Below are 23,385 nucleotides of genomic sequence, written 5' to 3' on the forward strand. Positions count from 1 at the left end.
GCTAGCGCGCAAATATTAACTATTAAGCTAGCTAGTACCTATTCCATTTATGTGGCGTCGTCAAAGATGGAATCTTTGCCATCGTCAATTTATTCCAAGATCAGCATGCATGTAAGTTAGTGCTTCAAAGTCCCTGTGATAAGGTTAGCGATAAACTGAACAGAACTACACTCTCTTATACCATTGTTTTAAATATATTTAATGGTCTCGTTGCAAAAGCTAAATTGTCGCAAGGGAACTTTTAATTATATATTTTATTTCACCTTTATTTAACCCGGGTAGCAAAGATTATAGCAAACACCACTGAATTGGTGCTCGCTAGCTTTGCAAATTCAGCTATTGTTAGAAGCCAGCCAATATGAAACAAACGATTAAAATTACAAAAGGTTGCAGCATATGTTGTGTAAATGGTGAACTCATACAGCTGTCGACTCTTGCTAGCTACCTTTTAGATCGAAGCCCATATAGAATGATAGAAGATAAGATGATAGAAGCCCATCTCCTACTGTAAATAACCTACATACTGTGTGTGTAGCCAACCAGGTAGAAAAATGGCAGAAAAAAAGACAGACATCGGAGTATTTTTCAGTACACCAAAACGCAAAGTAAGAACCCTAGTAGCCTAATATCTCAAAGACTAGTTGATAAAATGTTCATAAGAAAGAAATGAAATTCTAATGGAAATGTTTCACAATGATGTCATTAGGCAGAGCAGGCAACAGATGGCACACAGACAGCAGAGTTGGGGACAGATATGCAGGGACAGAGAGTCTCAGGTAAGTTTGTTGAGTCTTTGTTTGGCAACATTATGAAAGGTTCTCAATTTTTTTTACTTGTAAAATAGGAACATAATTGGAAAATGCCATGGATACCCCCACTCTCAACTTAAACTGGTGACTGAACTAAGATTTGTTAAAGGCAATGGTATTGCTGTTGTGATTAGTTGTGTAGTTTTGGGTACCGGTAGGTAGGAGTACGGCAAACACCTTATTTCTTTGGTTCCTCAATATACATTTACCATATTAAACGTAGGCTATGTGTTACAGCACTACTTTTGGTGTCCCCCTCAGGAATTGCTCTTGAGAAAATGTAATGTAATTGTCCCCTTCAAAGTTGATATCAGATTTTCGCCCCTGCAAAGTGGTACAATAAAGACAACCAAACAAACTAAGGTGAATTACTGCTCTGATTTGAGATAATTACAGCAGTGATTAAGATAAAGTTAGATATGTCTAGGAAATTAATCATTAACATCCTCTTTACCTGAGAAAGACCCTTATGACTGAATACCGACAGAAACAACAACTGTTTGTGTTTTTATTAAGGAATACAGATCAAATATTTAAATTAGTGGAACGGTAACAACAGAAAAGGACAATGGAAGGTCACAAAAAAGTTACAATAGATTATTATTGCCATCACATTATCGTTGCAGTGCAGCAGGTATAGTGGTCAGTCAGTGTATGTTGGGCCTTCCTCCCAAGGTCCAGGCAGTCTTATGCCAGCGGATGTTATTACTGAGTAATAACACAAGTATAAGAGTTAATAGGGTGGTGATGGGAGAGGAGGGTACTGCTGGTGATCGTCATGGCAGCATCATAAAAACAACATCACATCATCTTCCTGTTTAACCGTAACTGCTTTAGTCAGTGACTCAGTGCAAGATAGACAAACAGACATAGTTTATCCATTGTCATGCCACGCATTATGCAATATTACCGATAACTGTTACATAACCACAAGACATTTTGTATAACATAGTCCATAATCATAAAACAGATTTACTCAAACTTTTACAATTGTGTGCAAATTTCAAACAAGTCAAAGCGGGAGACAATCGTCCAAAACTAAGAAATAAAGTCAAATGTGAGCTTTCCCTAGGTTTAAACCACTGAGTTATCACACACCCTGGTACCCACACTGAAATAAATAGTTTAGTCCTTGGGAAAGGTCAGAGCTTACACGGCATCTCAGAGCTTTGTGTTTGCATCCTCCATTGAAAAAAATACTGCAAATCAAATAAACAACCAAAAATCACAATAATTATCAAACAGGCTGGATTTAAAATAGCATAGCGGTACTGGTCCAAATTAAACAATCAGGGGTTTTACACTTGTATTTGTAAACCAAGAGAGGACAGCCAGCAGACATTTCTGATAGCAATTTGCGCTCCTTTACTTTAGCATGTCTAGCCTAATGTGTACACTACTTTATAGACAAATAAAGATATAGATTTTCTGGGTCATATCATGCACATAAATGTATACAGGACTAAGCTATGTTGTGGAATGTGTGGGAAACCCCAGATTGTTTTGAAATGGAATTGTGAAAAACTTCATCATAGACTTCACAACTTGGGTTTGGATGTTGCAACAAAGTCAAAAACAATCGCCAACACTTTTGATGATAAAAATATTACTTTGTCAAACACACTGTCCGGCCTGAGATACGACCAACGCTAAGGCAAGTCTTAGACAGCTTGCATTTTATACATTCTCCGATATAGCCTTTACACAGATACGTAATACATACCGTGTATATTTTATAACAACATTCCTTCATGTTCAAAATATTTTATCTGTTCTCTTTGTGGTGGAATCAGATGAGGTCAAAATTCAATTTCAGTTCAGACAAATCTGGATGTGAATCAAAATTCCAATTCAATGAAAAAAATCCTAACTGAAAATAAATTGCACTTCAACTTAACTGGAATTTCAATTATCTCCTAAATTGAAAGTTACTTGACCAACATGATAAAGAATTATTAACTGCAGTAGGTTATACAAAGACATTTCCATGTATTTTCTTGTGTATGCTAACCACTATTACAATCACATAACCATATATATGAGAATAAAACCCAAGTAGCTTAAAAACAAGATTAAAAGATTAACTTTCCATTCAAGTTTTTCCAGTATTTGTGTGTTGTGCGATAAGATAAGTATATCCTTCAAACATAATCAGTTGCTTTAGTCATAATTAAACATCAGTTCAAGGGGAAATATTTTAAATGATCGTTTCCCTTTCTTGTCTTTTTGAAGACTGAATGTGATTGATCTATTCATGTCCTTGTTTACATCGTCTGAGCCAATGTGATTTATTATGACATAGGAAATAGTAAGGGTGAAATTCAAAAAGTAAAATAGGGGGTGCTTATATTTGTCTTGTTTCACACATGTACAAGTGTGTAACCTGTACAGTGTGTGGTGAAATGGATGTGTCATTTTGCATAGCCCACTCACCCTGAGACACCCTCGGAGAATAGGGTGACGGCTTGTGTGCCAGATTAATTTCAACAGTAAGTAATTTGAAACACTAAACTTATGAAGTGTTACTGGTTTTAAGACCAGATATTCTCATTCTGTGTGTAGTAATATAAGGCATCAGTCTGTAAGTCCCTACCTACATGATGTCAGAGTGTCTATTGCATTAAGCTCTGTCTGATTGGTCGACGGATAAGCACCTGAGATGAAAAAGAAGAGAGGGTGGTTGTGCCGGTGAGGTTAATCGGTCAGTCCCAGAACAATCAGGACCTAATCACATGACCAGGGTGTCTGAGGTCAATCCAGAAGATCTTCCTTGATGCTGCAGGCCCCTTTCAGGTCCCCAGGGTGATCGAAGGCTGCCTGAATGAACTGGCCGAACAGGCGGTCCATGTAGCCCTCCCCACGCGGGTAAAGGCCCTCCAGGTAGCCTATATGTCCGCCGTGGGACGTCACCAACAGCGCTACGTTAGGCAGGCGCTTGGCTAGGGCCACCGGGAGAGCTGAAGAGAGAGAAGAAGAGAAAGGGAGTGAGACAGAAGGAGGAAAATTTCAGTTTGAAGTATTAAGATGAAGACCAACAATTGATCACACACACAGTACCAGTCAAAAGTTTGGACACAGCCTACTCATTCAAGGGTTTTTCTTAATTTGTACTACTTTCTACATTGTAGAATAATAGTGAAGATATCAAAACTATGAAATAACACATATGGAATCATCATGTAGTAACCAAAAAAAAGTGTTAAACAAATCAAAATGTATATTTGAGATTCTTCAAAGTTGCCACACTTTGCATTGATGACAGCTTTGCACTCTTGGCATTCTCTCAACCAGCTTCACCTGGAATGATTTTCCAACAGCCTTGAAGGAGTTGCCACATATGCTGAGCACTTGTTGGCTGCTTTTCCTTCACTCTGCGGTCCAACTCATCCCAAACCATCTCAATTAGGTTGAGGTTGGGTGATTATTGAGGCCAGGTCATCTGATGCAGCACGCCATCACTCTCCTTCTTGGTGAAATAGCCCTTACACAGCCTGGAGTTCTGTTGGGTCATTGTCCTGTTGGAAAACAAATGATAGTCCCACTGAGCGCAAAGCAGATGGGATGGCGTATCGCTGCAGAATGCCGTGGTAGCCATGATGGTTAAGTGTGCCTTGAATTCTAAATAAATCACAAACAGTGTCACCAGCAAAGCACCCCTACACCACCTCCTCCATGCTTCACGGTGGGAACCATACATGCGGAGATCATCCGTTCACCTACTCTGCGTCTCACAAAGACACAGTGGTTGGAACCAAAAATCTCAAATTTGGACTCCAGACCAAAGGACAGAATTCCACCGGTCTAATGTCCATTGCTCGTGTTTCTTGGCCCAAGTAAGTTTCTTCTTATTGGTGTCTTTTAGTAGTGGCTTCTTTGCAGCAATTCGACCATGAAGGCCTGATTCACGCAGTCTCCTCTGAGCAGCTGATGTTGAGATATGTCTCTTACTTGAACCCTGTGAAGCATTTATTTGGGCTGCAATCTGAGGTGCAGTTAACTCTAATGAATTTATCCTCTGCAGCAGAGGTAATCTGGTCTTCCTTTCCTGTGGCGGTCCTCATGAGAGCCGTTTCATCATAGCACTTTTTGCGACTGCACTTGAAAAAACTTTGAAAGTTCTTGAAATGTTCCAGATTGACTGACCTTCATGTCTTCAAGTAATGATGGGCTGTTTCTCTTTGCTTTTTTGAGCTGTTCTTGACATAATTTCTATACCATAAGCCGCCATACATCCAACCGGCCTCACAACCGCAGACCACGTGTATGGCGTTGTGTGGGTGAGCGGTTTGCTAATGTCAACGTTGTGAACAGAGTGCCCCATGGTGGAGGGGGGGTTATGGTATGGGCAGACATAAGGTACGGACAACAAACACAATTGCATTTTATCAATGGCAATTTGAATGCACAGAAATACCGTGATGAGATCCTGAGGCCCATTGTGAGGCCCATTTCATTTAAGGTATCTGTGACTAACAGATGCATATCTGTATTCTCAGTCATGCGAAATCCATCAATTAGGGCCTAATGAATTTCTATCAATTGTCTGATGTCCCCATATGAACTGTAAAATCGTATAAATTGTTGAATGTTGTGTTTATATATTTGTTCAGTATATACACTACATGACCAAAAGTATGCAGACACTTGCTCATTCAGTCACAAGAGCATTAGTGAGGTCGGGCACTGATGTTGGGCGATTAGGCCTGGCTCGCAATCGGAATTCCAATTCATCCCAAAGGTGTTCGATGGGGTTGAGGTCAGGGCTCTGTGCAGGCCAGTCAAGTTCTTTCACACTGATCTTGACAAATAATTTCTGTATGGAACTCGCTTTGTGCACGGGAAAACTCATTTCATGAAGCTCCCAACGAACAGCTTATGCTGACATTGCTTCCAGAGGCAGTTTGAAACTTTGCAGTGAGTGTTGTAACCGAGGACAGATGATTTTTACAGGCTACACGCTTCAGCACTTGGCGGTCCCGTTCTGTGAAAATAACAGCACTTACAGTTGACCGGGGCAGCTCTAGCAGGGCAGAAATTTGACAAACTGACTTATTGGAAAGGTGGCATCCTATGACAGTGCCACGTTGAAAGTCACTGAGCTCTTCAGTAAGGCCATTCTACTGCCAATGTTTGTCTATGGAGATTGCATGGCTGTGTTCTCGATTTTATACACCTGTCAGCAACGGGTGTGGCTGAAATAGCCAAATCCACTAACTTGAAGGGGTGTCCACATACATTGTATATATGATAAACGTTGAGGGCTGCTTCCAAAATCTAAATAAGAACCATCTATACCCCAGGCCCTATCCCGTCTCCCTCTGACCCAGGCAGTACCCACCATGTTTGGGGGAGAAGGGGTCGTCGGCCGCATTGAGGCAGAGAATGGGCACTGTTGTCCTGGGAAGCTTGTAGTTTGGGCTGGCCTCTTGGTAGTAGTCCAGACAGGACTTATAGCCAAACATGACCGACGTGTAGCGCTCGTCAAACTCCCGGATAGTACGTGCCTGAGAGGGTAAACACACAGGAGCGTAGGGAGAGTTAGATCACAAAAAGGGCACCAGCGCACAACTAATACACTCATTCTACACACAACGATATGGAACCTCAGATAAACCATATGAAACTGGTTCTTACCTTTAGTACATGGTCCACATCCACCACAGTTTCCAACATCTTCCTGTGTCTGAGAGAACGCGAGAGAGACAGACAGATATTTGGGTTGCAATCACACCAAGGCTAGTAATGACAGGTCTTGTTCCATTTTGAAAGGCCAATAACCATTGCAACAACATTCACAGCAACACGTACATGGATACCACAACAACTAAACAACAAATCAGTCTTACCTGTTAATGGCTTGGCACAGGTTGCTGGCGAGGTGTCGGTTGAAGATCAGGCGGTTGATTGGTTGTTCCAGCGAGGCACAGGACTCCAGCGTGTCCCAGCTGACAGACATTGTGAGGCCGGCAACAAGCCCTGCATCACTACCCTTACGAGCCAGGTAGTTCAACAAGAGCATGCTGGGATACAGTCGGGAATAGGAGGAGTGAGGGAGAAGACAGGAGAGGAGCGGTAGAGAAAGACAAGAGAAGGATAGAAGATGGGAGAAAGAAGAGTGTATAGAGAGGGAGAAAAAAAAATATTAGCCACAAAATGCACTATGAACAGACTTAAGCAGTTATAACTATGTATTTTCCTTTTTTTCTAAGCACTTACCCTCCCAGAGACACGCCAGTGCCCAGCAGAGGGGCTTGTGGGAAGAGTTCCCTGACATGGAGGACCACCCGCTCCAGGTCCGAGGTGTCCGCCGCACAGAAGGTCACTGGGGTCTGGGGGAGAGGGGAGGGGGGGGTAGGTTACTGGGGCAGGACTGGGATCATCAGAGTTTACTGGGAGAGAAAACACGGGCTGACATGTGGATGAGACTACTAGGCTCAAGCGCTGCACAGACCATATGTTACATTATTGATGTTTGTATGCAATGTAAGCTTTGAACAGTAGTATAATGTCATATCAAACTGCTTGCAAAATTGCATTGTGGCAGACCCTGGTGGAATATGCATGATAGTGCACTTAAAAGGCATTCCCTAAATTTACCAGTAGTTCTTCTCCTCCAAACCCTCTATTGTTGAAGACCACACATCTGGGAAAACAGAGAGAAAGATCTCATCTCAGATTCCAAACCTCAGCACAGTGACAAAGAGCCTCATGTCAGTGTTTCTCAACTCCAGATGACAGTCAAGCTACCATACTGCACTGTTAAACCAATCTAGTCCAATCCAAAACCAACAAGAACCTATTCCAGATTAAACCAAGGATTCCATATAGCATGACAGGTAAAGTGAAAGGTCATGGCCTCAGGCTGACCTGTATCCGCGGCGAGTGGCTTGGCTGACGGCGTGGAGGACGTAGGTCTGACGACTGTTCCCTGTGAGGCCCGGCAGGATGAGCACTGTGGGACGAGAGTAGCATTCTGGGTAGGCAGCGCTGTCCCCGTTATCTACCCAGTCCAGAGAGATCTGACCTCCGTCAGCTGTCCTGATCAACTCACTGAGGATAGTGGAGGAGAACGGAGGGTTAGTCTTTTAACCGGATACCGTTTCAAATGGTATACAGTAGGTTGGCCCAGTATGCAGATGACTAGAGAGGTTATAGGTAGAGAGGAGGGAAGGAAGTTGTGGGTTCTGGGTTGTTTTACTTCCTGTAGTCGACCTGGGGGCTGGACTTGATGAGCACTCTGACCAGTGTCTGCAGCCGGCCGCCCCAGCACCAGGGAGTAGGGCTGAAGGGCTCAGCCACCACGGGACAGTGCCTCTGTAGGAACACACGGAATGCATCGCTACACACCAGGACCGGTGTCTGAGGGTGAGAGAGAGAGGACATGGGTATGTGAGCATGTGTGTGTTTAAGCATAAGGGACTAAAAGGTGTGCACAGGCTTAAGTGTGGGTGTGAGAGAGACAGAGGGAGAATGAAAGAGAAGATGGAATTGGATAAGCAGAGGAATAAGCAGAGGCAACCAAACAGACAATGACACACTGTGGGACATATATTCTGCGAGCTGTAGTTGTTGGGCAATGGAACAAAATCTACATATGAGTAAAAGGTGATAGCAATACCGTGGAACAGTGGATGATAGCATATCTTACAGAGTGCAGGCCTAATTTATATCCCATAGGCCTATCAAGTCCAAGATCTATACAATATTGGGTGCTAACTTATTTGGTTCCTACAACCTGCTCTAAAAACTAAGGTGAGGGATGGACATAATGCAAGTGCCTGCAGATAGAGGTATGAAGCACTCAAGAGTAAAATACTAGAGGTTAAATGAGACGGAGCTCAGAGGCACATGCCCTCAAAGCCAGGAGACGGTACCCCGAAGGCAGCTAGTCTCTGGCCGAGCGACTGACCTGGCCCTCACGGCCCCAGAGGTAGTACAGGGCAGCTGTGATGGTGGCGAGGACCACCGTGCAGGGTCTGTAGATGTTCTCCAAACACACTTTCCATAGGTCGGAGTGAGACAGCAGCATGACAGTGCTGTGATGACACACGGATGCAAACTCACACTCGTCAGGGGGGATTTGCGGAGGCAGGATGTCAACGTACAGAGGTCCGAGGGCGTTTAGAATCTTTCTAGCTACAGAGTGCCTATTAATAAAAATAGTTAAGCCTAGTAAAAAAAATATCAAAGTGAAACGTTGTCACAGCAGTTACAGAACAAAAACGTACTGTTTCTTATCAATGAGATGCCCTTCAGGTTACAAAGTAACCGGGTCCGCGTTTTAGCAGCTTGTGACAGAAGGTCAACAATGTTTCAAGCGTCAATCAAAAGTGAGGAAGTTAGGTGGAGATTCTCAAACACTGATAGTCTACTGACCGCAAAAAAAAATTGAAAAAAAGTAGCAACTCTGGCCTGTTTTGGCAAGATGATCCTGGGGGAAAACCTCGTTGGTATAGCACACATCCAGAGAAACTCGCTCAAAACGCCCAGTAAACGCAAATCGTGGACGAATACACAAAACAAAAACATTAAACGTTAACAATAACATACAATCAGTCGGCGTCACTCTAACAGTTACATAGCCTAGCTAGCTAATGTCGCTAGGGCACCCTCCAAGTAATATAGCTGTCCGTAAACCTGCCTTGACAAGAAACATCTAAAGATGCGCCTTTCGGGTGTTATCTTCTCCTCTATTCGTGTCAAACGTGGTTATTCTGCAACGATTTCGTTTTTATTTTTATTGAATCAATCCGTCGAATAAAAAGCAACAACTCAGTTCCGGGTCGGCACCGTTATTTTATACCTCTGCCCTAGTCGACTCATCCGTTCTTCTTCTTTGGCATTACGTTGCAGCTCAGCAGTTAGCCAGCCAATGCAATATCTCCAACTGTTGGGCTGGGGTGGGATGGGGATTGAGAGACAGACCTTTTCTCAATTAGACTACTCAACTACTGCGCTTTCTTTCCTCAGTCCTCTCTTGCCTCCTTTTGAAAAAGGTCAAAGATAATTGAGGAGAGGAGGCGATTGGGACGAGAGGTTGGAAATGGCAGCGAGTAGTGAGGACGAAATGGAGAAAAAGTTGGTGAAGCAACAGCTGTGCTGGATTGAGAACAATATGGGTGTCTGTTGATGGTATGGAGCGGTAGGATGAGGTTCAAGGACGTGAATGGTCTGTAGTGGAAAGGCAGGAAGAAGAGAGATCATGACACAGAAAGCAGTGGAGCGTCTAGTAAAGAAAGCATAAGGGCCAAGGTAGGAAGCAAGAGTAATGATGTGTTGGAGTGGAAAGGGGTGATAGTGTTTGATGAGACCACAGGGCCTCACTTACACCCTATCTGACTAACTAATGCCGTAGAGAAAAGTAGGTGAAGTGAAATTAGCTTGGTTCATTGGAAATGGTAGATTGTTAATATTGTTTGGTAGCCAGGCTCAACAAGAGAAGATTCTGAAAATGGAAAAGCTTAATGGGAAGGTGACTAAAAGCCATGTCCCTGGTGCGTATGCTAGATTGAGGAGAGTCATCACTGGGGTCTCAATATCTATGTCCACAGATGATATTGAAGAAAATGTGAGTGGAGGCAGAGTGATTGGGCCAAAAGGTTGATCAGTAAGAAAGAGGGTCAAAGAATTGAAAGCATATTAGAGATGCTGAGATTTGAGAAAGTCAGATAGGATTCCTTAGTTGCAGTGTTAGATAATTTGTCCCATATGCACTGCAGTGTTTTAAATGCCAAAGAATGGGACATGTAGCTGCTCAGTGTAAAGGAAAGAAAAGATGTGCCAAGTGTGAAGGAGCACATGATTACAGTGAAAGTGGAAGCAATGTGAAGGTTAAATGCTGAATAGTGGGGGAGAACACTGCAGCATTTGGTGAATGCCAGGTACAGAGAGAGGCTAGAGAGGCTCAGAGATACAGGATCAGTCATGATGAATCATATGCAGATGCCGTAAACAGATTGTTAGAAATACAGTGCGGACTGAAGGATCTTACATGGATGTACCTGTAGTAAGTGGACCTACTGTCAGACTGATGGATCTGACATGGATGTACCTGTAGTAAGTGGACCTACTGTCAGACTGATGGATCTGACATGGATGTACCTGTAGTAAGTAGACCTACTGTCAGACTGATGGATCTGACATGGATGTACCTGTAGTAAGTAGACCTACTGTCAGACTGATGGATCTGACATGGATGTACCTGTAGTAAGTTAACCTACTGTCAGACTGATGGATCTGACATGGATGTACCTGTAGTAAGTAGACCTACTGTCAGACTGATGGATCTGACATGGATGTACCTGTAGTAAGTTAACCTACTGTCAGACTGATGGATCTGACATGGATGTACCTGTAGTAAGTAGACCTACTGTCAGACTGATGGATTTGACATGGATGTACCTGTAGTAAGTTAACCTACTGTCAGACTGATGGATCTGACATGGATGTACCTGTAGTAAGTAGACCTACTGTCAGACTGATGGATCTGACATGGATGTACCTGTAGTAAGTTAACCTACTGTCAGACTGATGGATCTGACATGGATGTACCTGTAGTAAGTAGACCTACTGTCAGACTGATGGATCTTACATGGATGTACCTGTAGTAAGTAGACCTACTGTCAGACTGATGGATCTGACATGGATGTACCTGTAGTAAGTTAACCTACTGTCAGACTGATGGATTTGACATGGATGTACCTGTAGTAAGTTAACCTACTGTCAGACTGATGGATCTGACATGGATGTACCTGTAGTAAGTAGACCTACTGTCAGACTGATGGATCTGACATGGATGTACCTGTAGTAAGTTAACCTACTGTCAGACTGATGGATCTTACATGGATGTACCTGTAGTAAGTAGACCTACTGTCAGACTGATGGATCTTACATGGATGTACCTGTAGTAAGTAGACCTACTGTCAGACTGATGGATCTGACATGGATGTACCTGTAGTAAGTTAACCTACTGTCAGACTGATGGATTTGACATGGATGTACCTGTAGTAAGTTAACCTACTGTCAGACTGATGGATCTGACATGGATGTACCTGTAGTAAGTAGACCTACTGTCAGACTGATGGATCTGACATGGATGTATCTGTAGTAAGTAGACCTACTGTCGGGGCTGGTGCTTCTGGGTGAAATTAGCGATTTATTTGGTTTAGAATTTTATTTTCATGGTAGTACAGAATTGGGAAGATCCTGATTGATCGTACATTCCAGCACAGTAGGTGGCGGCATGCACTTTAAACGTAGGGAGAGAGTCACTGGTACTTCCTGTTTCAGTTTTTGCTTGTTAGCAGGAATCAGGAGGATAGAGTTATGGTCAGATTTGGCAAATACAGGGCTTTGTATTTCTGTGTCTGTAATAAAGGTGATTTTGAGTTTTTCTTCACCTCTAGATCCACACGTGACATGCTGGTAAAAATGAGGTAAGGAGTTCAGTTTCCCTGCATTAAAATCACTGACCACTAGGAGCGCTGACTATGGATGTGCATTTTCTTGTTTGCTTATGGCCCTACACAGTTCGAGTGCAGTCAGTGCCAGCATCGGTTTGTAGCGGTAAATAGACAACACAAGTTGCAACAGTTCAATTCTGTCAATAACATTTGGCTTGATTTGATTGGTGTGAAGCCAAATCCAAACTGGCTTCCCTTGACACTTTTCTTTGGTGTGCCAGAACCATTCACAGTTGAGCTCACTCAGTTTAGCTCAAGACTGATTGGCTGTTATTGTCAACTACAAAAAATATCAAGGGAGGCCAAATTCTCACTGGATTCCCTTGCATTCAATGGTGGCAATGTAACCGATGTGAAATGGCTAGTTAGTTAGCGGTGGTGCGCGCTAATAGCATTTCAATCAGTGACGTCACTCGCTCTGAGACTTGAAGTAGAGTTTCCCCTTGCATTGCAAGGGCCGTGGCTTTTGTGGCGCGTTGGGTAACGATGCTTCGTGGGGTGTCAGTTGTTGATGTGTGCAAGGGTCCCTGGTTCGAGCCCAGGTTGGGGCGAAGAGAGGGACGGAACCTACACTGTTACAGCAACAATATCAATATTTTTGACCAGACAGCATCAGCTAGATGGGCTACAGAGACAGAGGGGCGCTGTTTTGCTCACTCGGATGCTTTCTCTGGTGAGATAGATGCAGCCTCTTGTAAATTGAAGGGAAAAAATGGTGTATGTCATTTGTAAATTTTGTAGGGAACCACTGGCATCCATCCACTGGCATCCACACCACTGTTTCAAAGTATACAATAGGCCAACTGTCACGTTCGTCGTAGGAAGGAGACCAAAGCGCAGCGTGGGTATCGTTCCACATCATATATTTTAATGTGAAACTTTGCAAAACAAACAATAAACTACAAACAAAACACAAACCGTGACGAAAGAGGTGCAACCTGCACTAACTCAAAATAATCTCCCACAAACACAGGTGGGAAAAACAACTACTTAAATATGATCCCCAATTAGAGACAACAATGACCAGCTGCCTCTAATTGGGGATCATACAAAAATCCCAACATAGAAAAAAGAAACTAGAACCAAAACAACAGAAGTAAATAAACTAGATAAACCCCCCCAGTCATGCCCTGACCTACTCTACCATAGAAAATAAGAGCCCTCTATGGTCAGGACGTGACACCAACATAAAATCGAACAGACATTGTCATCTTCTCATTGGTTTATTGTACAAAAACATACTTTGTTTCACTTGAATTAATTTGTTATTTGTAAACCTAATAAGCATACACGTAGGTTCCAACATCTGGAGAAAAAAAATTACACCCAAAAGAAAACAAAGAAAACATTATCCATTCACAATAAACAACTGCACATGATTTCTCACCAATGGTTACTAGTCAAATATTTAAAGCTTACTGGGCTTGTGGTGAAATTCTGCAGATGGAGGTTCTGCAGATGCGTCTACAGGGGTGGGAGGGTGGTTTTCCTCATATGTGTCGTCCACAGCTTGGAGAATGTGATGAACTGCACTCAGCAGCAGGATGTCAGTGTTGCAGCTCACAGCCAACTCGCTGGAGTAGTTCTTAACTGGAAGCACATAGGACACTGGCAAACCCACCACCTCTGCTGCCTTCTGCATCTGTGGCACAGCAAAACATATGATAGATTGCAAATAAAACTTTAAAAAAATACTGTTCCATTATATTATTGAGTGAATCTAAATTGATTAAAACATATAAATTATTTAACCTACCTTCTCCTGTAGGATCCGGCTGGAGTAGACAAACTTCACATCCTCTTGGACGACATGACACACCTGGTCCACATGGGTCAACAGAACCACCTGGGGGATGTCTGGAGAGGACGGTGTCGTGTGTGTGAGGGAGAGAGTGAGAAAGAGAAATCAGTTAGTTATATCTATGATCTGCAGTTAAACATAACATCAACTGATATCAAAATTGCCCTCTGAAGTTTTGGGATGAGCTCACCCAGATCTGCGATCTCAGCTTGAAGTGTCCTCAGTGTCTCTGTAAGGTCATCACTGGTGGACATGATTTGGCAGGCATTCAGAACGAACACCGCACAATGGATTTGGTCATTTATTGATGGAACAGGTCTGTAAACGGGAGTCTCAGCTTTGGTGGGTGCATCACTTTGAAACTATTGTGTGGGAGAATAATTTTATTGATGAGAAGCAAACAAAACCGATACTATACATTAGTATATTTATCAAAGTTGGTTATAACAGCATCAACAATAAAACATTTAAAAAGTAGGCCTTCCAAGTTTACATGTGTCAAATGTGGACAAACCATAGCAAGCAATATAGGCCCATCTCTTCTGATATTTATCCTCGGTAAGACTAAGGGTTTTTAAAATCTTGATTGTATTGTTACATTTAGAAAGGTAATACTATACATCATGTCCCTCGGGGGCATATCCCTTGATGACAGCCAGTGCATCTGTGAGAGTCAGGCCAGTCGTCTCGCCGTCCCCCAGAGCCAACACATCACACAGGGTCAGTGCTGTGGGCTTCCCCCCTCTCTCTGACCGGATGTCATACGACTTCAGCTGGGTAGATAAGGAGAGCGGACAGTGTTTTGAGAGCAAGTTTTTTAGACAAACTCAGACATACAAAACATACATTCCCTCATCCCTCCCACCCACAGGGCGAGTCCTCACACTCATGAACACATTGATATGGCAGTCCAGATGTTCCCAAACAATCAAGCATGTCTCTGTCTGCTACAAATTATACTCATTGGGTTTTTGTCTCAGTCAAGGCATTATCTACAGTATCTTAAAGTTGCTAGTGAATGTCTACACCACTTGCAGTCTTCACATTTTTCTGCCTTAAAATGTAATATTAAAAGGAATTAAATTAGATGTTTTCCCCCTACAGATGTACACAACCTATTCCATATATTCAAAGTGAAAGAAAGAGACATTTAAAAAATTTATTCAAAATAAAACAATGAAGTTGTCTTGATTTTGTCTTCACATCCTCAAGTTAATACTTGGTGGAAGCACAGTTGGCAGCCATTACAGCTGTGAATCATTTTGAATAATATATTCTACCAACTTTGCACAACTCTTAGGGCAACATACAGTGCCTTCAGAAAGTACTCACACACCTTGACTTTTTCCCACATTTTGTGTTACAGCCTGAATTTACACACCTAATCCCCCATAATGTAAAAGTGGAATAGTTTTTAGAAATGTTTACTAATTCATGAAAAATGAAAAGATGAAATGTAAACCCCTTTCCTATGGCAAGCCTAAAAAAGTTCAGGAGTAAAAATTTGCTTAAGTCATAAGTTGCATGGACTCTGTGTACAATAGTGTTTAACATTCTTTTTTAATGACTACCTCATCTGTGTACACCACACATACAATTATCTGTAATGTCCCTCATTCAAGCAGTGAATTTCAAACACAGATTCAACCACAAAGATTCAAGTTTTCCAATGCCTCACAAAGAAGGGCACCTATTGGTAGATGGGTAAACATTTTAAAAGCTATTAATTGCACAGATACAGGCGTCCTTCCTAACTCAGTTGCCGGAGAGGAAGGAAACTGCTCAGGGATTTCATCATGAGGCCAAACTTTAAAACAGTTACATAGTTTAATGGCTGTGATAGGATAAAATTGAGGATGGATCAACAACATTGTAGTTATCCCATAATACTAACCGAAATGACGAAGTGAAAAGAATGAAGCCTGTGCAGAATAAAAATATTCCAAAACATGCATCCTGTTTGCAATAAGGCACTAAAGTAAAACTGCAAAAAATGTGGCAAAGAAATGAACTTTATGTCCTTTATGGCAAATACAACACATCACTGAGTACCAGTCTTCATATTTTCAAGCATGGTTTATGGGTCTGCATGTCATCGGTAAGGACTAGGCAGTTTTTAAAATAAAAAGAATTGAGCTAAGCATAGGCAAAATCCTTGAGGAAAACCTAGTTAAGTCTGCTGTCCAACAGACACTGGGAGAAAAATTCACCTAAAACACATGGCCAAATACACACTGGAGTTGCTTACCTAGATGACATTGAATGTTCCTGAGTGGCCTAGTTACAGTTTTGACTTAAATCGTCTTGAAAATCTATGGCAAGACTTGAAAATGCCTGTCTAGCAAAGATCAACAACCAACTTGACAGAGCTTAAATCATTTTTTTAATAATAATGTGCAAATATTGCACAATCCAGGTGTGCAAAGCTCTTGAAGACATACCCAGGAAGACTCACAGCTGTAATCGCTGCCAAAGGGGATTCTAACATGTATTGACTCAGGGATGTGAATACTTACAGTGCATTCAGAAAGTATTCAGACTCCTTGACTTTCTCCACATTTTGTTACATTACAGCCTTATTCTAAAATTAATTAAATGAATAAAAATCGTCAATCTACACACAATACCTAACCATAATGAAAAAGTGAAAACGAGTTTGGAAGTTTTTGCAAATGTATTAAAAATAAAAAACAGAAACACCTTATTTGCATAAGTATTCAGACCCTTTGCTATAAAACTCGAAATTGAGCTCAGGTGAAACCTGTTTCCATTGATCATCTGTAACGATATGTGCTGAGAGTCGGGAAGCAAGTTCAGGGAGTGAGTGTTTTAAAATAAACATAATCCAAAACAAGAAACACAAACAACGCACAGACAGGAAACTGAAACAACCCTTGGGGAAGGAACCAAAGGGAGTGACATATATAGGGAAGGTAATCAAGGAGGTGATGGAGTCCAGGTGAGTCTGATGACGTGCAGGTGCACGTAACGATGGTGACGTGTGCGCCATAGCGAGCAGCCAGGTGACCTAGAGGCCGGAGAGGGAGCACACGTGACAGTACCCCCTCCCCGACACGCGGCTCCAGCCACAAGATGCCGACCAAAATGACGATCCCGGGGATCAGGAGCGGACCGGTCACCCCCGCTGATGCACCTGACAGACCGGCTGAGGCAGGGGAGCCTCCTCAGTAAAAAGGCACATGACAGCCCGCTTGGAGTTTGCCAAAAGGCACCTAAAGGACTCTCAGACCATGAGAAACAAGATTATCTGGTCTGATGAAACCAAGATTGAACTCTTTGGCCTGAATGCCAAGCTTCATGCCTGGAGGAAACCAAGCACCATCCCTACGGTGAAGCATGGTGTTGGCAGCATCATGCTGTGGGGATGTGTTTCAGCAGCAGGGACTGGGAGACTAGTCGGGATCAAGGGAAAGATGAACAGAACAAAGAACAGAGAGATACTCGATGAAAACCTGCTCCAGAGCACTCGAGACCTGATTGGGACGAAAGTTCACCTTCCAAAAGGACAACAACCCTAAGCACACAGCCAAGACTATGCAGGAGTGGCTTCGGGACAAATCCCTGAATGCCTTTGAGTGGCCCAGTCCGGCCTTGAACCAGATCGAACATCTCTGGAGAGACCTAAAAATAGAGCTTGAGAGGATCTGCAGAGAAGAATGAGAGAAACTCCCCAAATACAGGTGTGCCAAGCTTGTAGTATCTTACCGAAGAAGACTTGAGGCTGTAATCGCTGCCAAAGGTGCTTCAACAATGTACAGAGTAAATTGTCTGAATACTTATGTAAATTAGATATTTCTGTATTTAATTTTCAATATATTAGCAAAAATGTCTAAAAACATGTTTTCACTTTGTCATTATGTAGATGGGTGAAAAAAGGATTCATAAATTTTAAATTCAGGTTGTAACACAAAATGTGGAATAAGTCAAGGGGTATGAATACTTTCCGAATGCACTGTATGTTCATTGTTTATGTCAAAAAGGACAGCAATATGCAAACCTTGTCTCTGATTTTCAAGCAAATTTAAGTCAGGACTTAGATTAGAGCACTCAGGAACACTCAAAACCTATTGGAAAGCCATTCTGGTTTGTCTTTGGCATAACAATGTGTCTCGCTGAAAATAAAACTCTATCCCAGGGTTAGGTTTTTGGAAGACAAAGGCGTGTTCTCCTTTAACTTTTTACCTGGGCTTTGATCATTTTATATTTATTTTGATTCTGACAAACTCCCCAGTCCCTGCAGATGACAAGCATACTCATAACATGATACCACCACAAGGTTGATAGAATATTATTCAAAATGATTCACAGATGTAATGGCCGCCAAAGGTACTTCCACCAAGAATTAACTCTGGGATGTGAAGACATAAGTGTCCATTAGAAACCAAATAGGTCAGATCAGGTTTGCAATAAATAACTTCAAATCAGACCCACTCTCACCCTAGAGGGGGAAGGAAGAATTAGAGGGGGTTAACTCACGCCCTGTTGTAAATCAAGGGAAAAGATTCAGGTCTGCTCTCTCAAGATTCACCAAAGGAATGTCCTTTGTTTCAACAGACTTTTTCCCACTGAAACTAACACATTGAAAAGCGAATACTGGAACAAAATTTCTAACATAGAATGTGGGGAATGGTCAGAGGCGATCTATAGAACACTAATGTCATTTTATTTGTTATTTTGTGATGTCATTAAAAATGTTATAAAGGAAATATTGTAACTTGTAAAGTATACCCACTACATATACAAAGTTTCCATACTATGCGTTGTGCATGTAATATAAAAAAATATGAAAGTGTTTTTGTTAAGAGAGGGATGTATTTTGACAAGCTATAAGAGAATTGTTTTCCATAATATTTACACACTGAGTAGTTCCCGCCCGGAATGAGGTCAGTGAGTGTGCCAGCCTGCCGGAATCGCCCCTTTTGAGCAAACTGTATAAATTATGGGTTAACCTCTCTCGGGTATGTGGGACGAAATCGTCCCACACTATTCAACAGCCAGTGAAAAATCAGAGCGCCAAATTTAAAACCACAAAATGTAATAATTCAAAGTTCTCAAACATAGGACTATTTTACACCATTTTATAGATACACTTTTCCTGAATCGAACCACGTTGTCCGATTTCCAAAAGGCTTTACAGCGAAAGCAAAACATTAGATTATGTCAGGAGAGTACATCGACACAATAACCACACAGCCATTTTCTAAGCAACTAGCATGCATCACAAATACTCAAAACACAGCTAAATGAAGCACTAACCTTTGACGATCTTCATCAGATGACACTCCCAGGACATTATGTTATACAATACATGCATTTTTTGTTCGATAAAGTTCATATTTATATCTTAAAACAGCATTTTACATCGGCGCGTGACGTTCAGAAAATATTTTCCCTCAAATACTGCCGGTGAATCAGCGCCACAATTTACAAAAATACTTGTCATAAACGTTGATACAAAATTAAACTGTCATTCAAAGAATTATAGATGAACATCTCCTTTATGCAAACACTATGAAAGATTTCAAAAAAGCTTCACGAGGAAAGCACTCTTTGCAATAATCAATCAGAGTACTGAGCTCAGAAAAATACACTAGGCTATACAGATAGCCGCCATCTTGGAGTCATCTAAAATCATAATTTGCATTAGAAATATTCCCTTACCTTTGATGATCTTCATCAGAAGGCACTTCCAGAAATCCCAGGTCCACAACAAATGTTGTTTTGTTCGATAAAGTCCATAATTTGTAAAAAAGTTGTATTTACGTTCGTTCAAACATGTCAAACGTTGTAAAAGATCAATCTTTAGGGCCTTCAGAACGTGACGATTCAGTAATATTTCAACCGGACGGTTCCTGTGTTTTGAAAAAGGTTTTGGAACGGGAGGATCCATCCTCATGAACGCACGCCAAGAAGTGATGTCATTCTCTGGGTGACAAACTTCCCAGGCTTCTCATTCGGTCTCTGTTCATCGTAGACGCTTCAAACAACTTTCTAAAGACTGTTGACATCTAGTGGAAGCCTTAGGAAGTGCAAAATGAACCCTAACTCACCGTGTGTTCGATTGGCAATGACTTGAAAGGACTACAAGCACCAGAATTCTCACTTCCTGCTTAGATGTTTCTCAGGATTTTGCCTGCCATATGAGTTCTGTTATACTCACAGACATCATTCAAACAGTTTTAGAAACCTCTGAGTGTTTTCTATCCAAATCTAATTTAATTCGGGAGATGGTATCTCTTTAAAAAAACGCTCTCGTGGCGCCCCAGATCCTAATGAGTTAATTGTTACATGATTAAGTTAATCAGGTAACAATTAAACATACTTAGTTAATTAGATAAATAACAGTCTTCAGATTGATTTAAAGTCAAGTCACAACATAAGCAATCAATGCATCCTCATTTTGTATTTCTTAGTAATTTGGAAAATTATACTGAACAAAAATATAAACTCAACGTGCAACAATTTCAAAGATTTTACTAAATGTATCTACCCCTACAACAAATGTCTATAAATTATAATCCACATAATAATTAACATTTCCTGTTGGCGTGGTTACACGTGGTCTGCAGTTGTGAGGCTAGTTGGACAAACTGCCAAATTCTCTAAAACGACGATGGTAGAGAAATTAACATTTAATTCTCTGCCAACAGCTCTGGTGGACATTCATGCAGTCAGCATTCCAATTGCATGCTCCCTCAAATCTTGACACATCTGTGGCATTGTGTTGTGTGACAAAACTGCACATTTTAAAGTGGCCTTTTATTGTCCCAAACACAAGTTGCACCTGTGTAATGATCATTCTGTTTAATAAGCTTCTTGATATGCCACATATTTCAAGTTGATGGATTAACTTGTCAAAGGAGAAATGCTCACTAACAGGGATGTAAACAAATTTGTGCACAACATTTATGAGAAATCAGCATTCTCTACATATGGAAAATTTCTGGGATCTTTTTACATGTTGCGTTTATATTTTTGTTGAGTATAAAATAATGTGGATTAGGTTGTGTAGATTGACAGGAAAATAAATAATTGGATCCCTTTTCAGATTACATTTTAAGGCAGCGTGTGAAGACTGTGCAATGGGTGTGTAGACCTTCACTAGGCACTGTTTGTATCATGCAAAATACTCCTTGTTACAGATGATTTACTCTATACCTTCTTGATGAAGCCCTTTGCTGCAGTCCCAATAAAAGGCAGGAGAAGGACTCTTCCGAACATCACAGATCTGACAGAGTTAATAAAGCTGGATTTTCCTGACCCAGCAGGACCCATCAGCAGAACTCTGACCCGGTTTAGAGACTGGCAGGCTGGTTTGAAGGAGACCAGATTCTTCCTCAGTGACCCCCTCCCTCTGGTGAAATGATATTATAATGATATTACATCAGATCAGACCTGGGTTGAAATAAGTGCTGTCAGAGTTAATCAGAAAACTCAAGTTAACATTTTGTAATTTAGTGCACTCATTTTTTTAATGGTGATTAATCACATTGTCTGAAAGCGTTGGAAATACTCTAAACATCCAAAATAGATCTATACAGCTCAAATCTACAATGCCATGTAAAAACTAGTTGACATTGAGGTTAAAGAAAATGCACTTTCTATATGTACCTAATTTGGTAGTTACTTTAGACAACATCAAGACGTCAATATACTTGTAATGTTTTTTTGCATGGAAAATTGTAAATAACAGCTCAATTTGAGCAAATACGGAATTCACCATTAATTGCAATTAAATCCCAGCAAATAACTCAATAAAACAATTTTCTTGTTTGACAGCCGTAGTTCAAAGACATGCTTATTTAAGTATTTGTATTTTAATTACTTATTTTCTATGTATCTGCAAATAATTTGGCAGAATCAACTAATTCTATTTGTTGTATTTGAAAGTATTTTCAAAATTTTTTTCCTATAATGACTATTTCAAACTATTTTCAAATAGGCTACTTGTTTCCAAATATATTTCAAATACCCCTAGCACCAAACAGACCTCGGTTCAAATACAAATGTCTTTGAAAATACACTTGTCAATGTATGAGTATTTTCAAATACATTTCCAAATATTCAACAGCTTGTATTTTCTAAGAAAATATATCCTAAAACTTACTTTGAAATGTAATCTATGTGAAAGTCGTTGAAAAACCTTAGATAGTATTTGCACCCAGGTCTGCATCAGGCTTCAAATAGTGTTTCTAGTAGTCATAGCAGAAGCAGACTGCTTAAAGTTAATGAATGTTGGACTCCGTAAATTAATTCACAATGTGACCTACTCCTCAGTCCATGGCAGCTCCCTCCGTGCACCTTGAATATAAAATGAATAAGAGCATAATCAGTACAAATAACAGTACAATAATGACAGAAATTAAAAACGGATCTGGGCGGCGAGTAGTTATACTTACTTCCAACTCGATACAGCTCAACATCCAGGTACCGCGGCTCCTGCCAACCCTGGTAATACATAATATCCCACGATTCCACGCAAATGGATCTATTCTCCGTGTACAACTTTAGACATTCCCCAAACTTCAAGCAACCATTTGACATTGAGGTTGAAAAATGTGTCGCCTTGGAGTCATCCAGAACAGGGAAGTGTGTTACTTCTTGATGGTTTATTTCGAAGGCAAATGCGTCTTGGTCCTCACTCTCATTAGACGATTTACTCAGGTAACCCCCCTTTACATACCCAGATTCGAAATACACTATTACAACGAATGTTCCTTCTTTGCCAAATTTAGATCTCAACGTATGCATGTAGAACCCATGGTGGCTTCCCTTGTAGAGCAGGTGAAGTTGGGCAGGTTCGGGAAGGAGCTTCAACAAATGCGTCTCTTGCTCCAAGCTCAATGCAGATACTACTGAAGCCATTAAAAAACGTGATGTCACTAGACTTCACGAAATCTACTACAGCTATGCAAATAAAATAATTCCAAGTCTTATTTCTGAGCCGGTTTAATGGATAGCCTACGAACCCGCACCAAATCAATAGTAGGCCTAGAGTGTTTCAGAGAAATGAAACGTCACCAATCACAATATATTAGCCAACCCACCCACTTGTGCTACCAGGAAAATAGAATTGCTCACCGTCCCAATGCCTTCTCGTCCGGTCCTTTACGCGCAGCTTTTCTTGTGCACGGTAAATGTGGGTTGGGTTACAGTAAGTTTCGTTTTTGTGGAACATTTCACGTTCCGTAGGCTGTTGTTTAGGCATATGTGGATATGGCCATTCCACAGTGATTCCATTATTGATTCCGGTGCGGACATTTTTACACAACAGACTACTTTTGGAAATAGG

The 23,385-nt window shown here is 41.3% G+C and overlaps 2 protein-coding genes across 3 annotated transcripts; both read right to left on the reverse strand.

The window, feature by feature from the left end:
- Positions 1-1,301: 1,301 nt before the first annotated feature.
- Positions 1,302-9,665, reverse strand: LOC115189472 (phospholipase ABHD3). 2 transcript variants are annotated; one of them, XM_029748185.1, is made up of 9 exons: positions 9,451-9,665; positions 8,008-8,168; positions 7,677-7,859; positions 7,407-7,452; positions 7,026-7,138; positions 6,656-6,829; positions 6,444-6,492; positions 6,148-6,313; positions 1,302-3,766 (listed from the first exon to the last, which is right to left on the reverse strand). In XM_029748185.1, exons 1-9 carry the CDS (start codon positions 9,463-9,465, stop codon positions 3,561-3,563), a joined length of 1,113 nt encoding a protein of 370 aa, XP_029604045.1. In that variant the 5' UTR covers positions 9,466-9,665; the 3' UTR covers positions 1,302-3,560. The 2 variants fall into 2 exon arrangements, with proteins under 2 accessions (XP_029604045.1, XP_029603978.1); XM_029748118.1 differs by having other exon boundaries at positions 8,719-9,665.
- A 3,813-nt stretch (positions 9,666-13,478) lies between these two features.
- Positions 13,479-22,976, reverse strand: LOC115189999 (interferon-induced protein 44-like). Its single transcript, XM_029748536.1, has 7 exons — positions 22,493-22,976; positions 22,364-22,394; positions 21,252-21,447; positions 14,693-14,845; positions 14,263-14,434; positions 14,028-14,128; positions 13,479-13,913 (listed from the first exon to the last, which is right to left on the reverse strand). The coding sequence occupies exons 1-7, from the start codon at positions 22,956-22,958 to the stop codon at positions 13,680-13,682; spliced, it is 1,353 nt and encodes a 450-aa protein (XP_029604396.1). The 5' UTR covers positions 22,959-22,976; the 3' UTR covers positions 13,479-13,679.
- Between the last annotated feature and the right edge of the window lie 409 nt (positions 22,977-23,385).

The sequence above is a fragment of the Salmo trutta genome, chromosome 1 (genome assembly GCF_901001165.1).
Source record: "Salmo trutta chromosome 1, fSalTru1.1, whole genome shotgun sequence".
Classification (NCBI taxonomy): domain Eukaryota; kingdom Metazoa; phylum Chordata; class Actinopteri; order Salmoniformes; family Salmonidae; genus Salmo; species Salmo trutta.

Bases quoted from the DNA above. Each gene is read 5' to 3' on its own strand.
- LOC115189999 (XM_029748536.1), bottom strand. From the start codon at position 22,958: ATGGCTTCAGTAGTATCTGCATTGAGCTTGGAGCAAGAGACGCATTTG. The intron at 14,846-21,251 runs GTATAGAGTAAA...TTATCTACCCAG, and splicing joins CAAAGGGCTTCATCAAGAAG to CTGAAGTCGTATGACATCCG. The intron at 13,914-14,027 runs GTAGGTTAAATA...GCTGTGCCACAG, and splicing joins GCCGGATCCTACAGGAGAAG to ATGCAGAAGGCAGCAGAGGT.
- LOC115189472 (XM_029748118.1), bottom strand. From the start codon at position 8,838: ATGCTGCTGTCTCACTCCGACCTATGGAAAGTGTGTTTGGAGAACATC. The intron at 8,169-8,718 runs GTCAGTCGCTCG...TCTCACCCTCAG, and splicing joins TCTGGGGCCGTGAGGGCCAG to ACACCGGTCCTGGTGTGTAG. The intron at 6,830-7,025 runs GTAAGTGCTTAG...ACTGTATCCCAG, and splicing joins ACTGGCGTGTCTCTGGGAGG to CATGCTCTTGTTGAACTACC.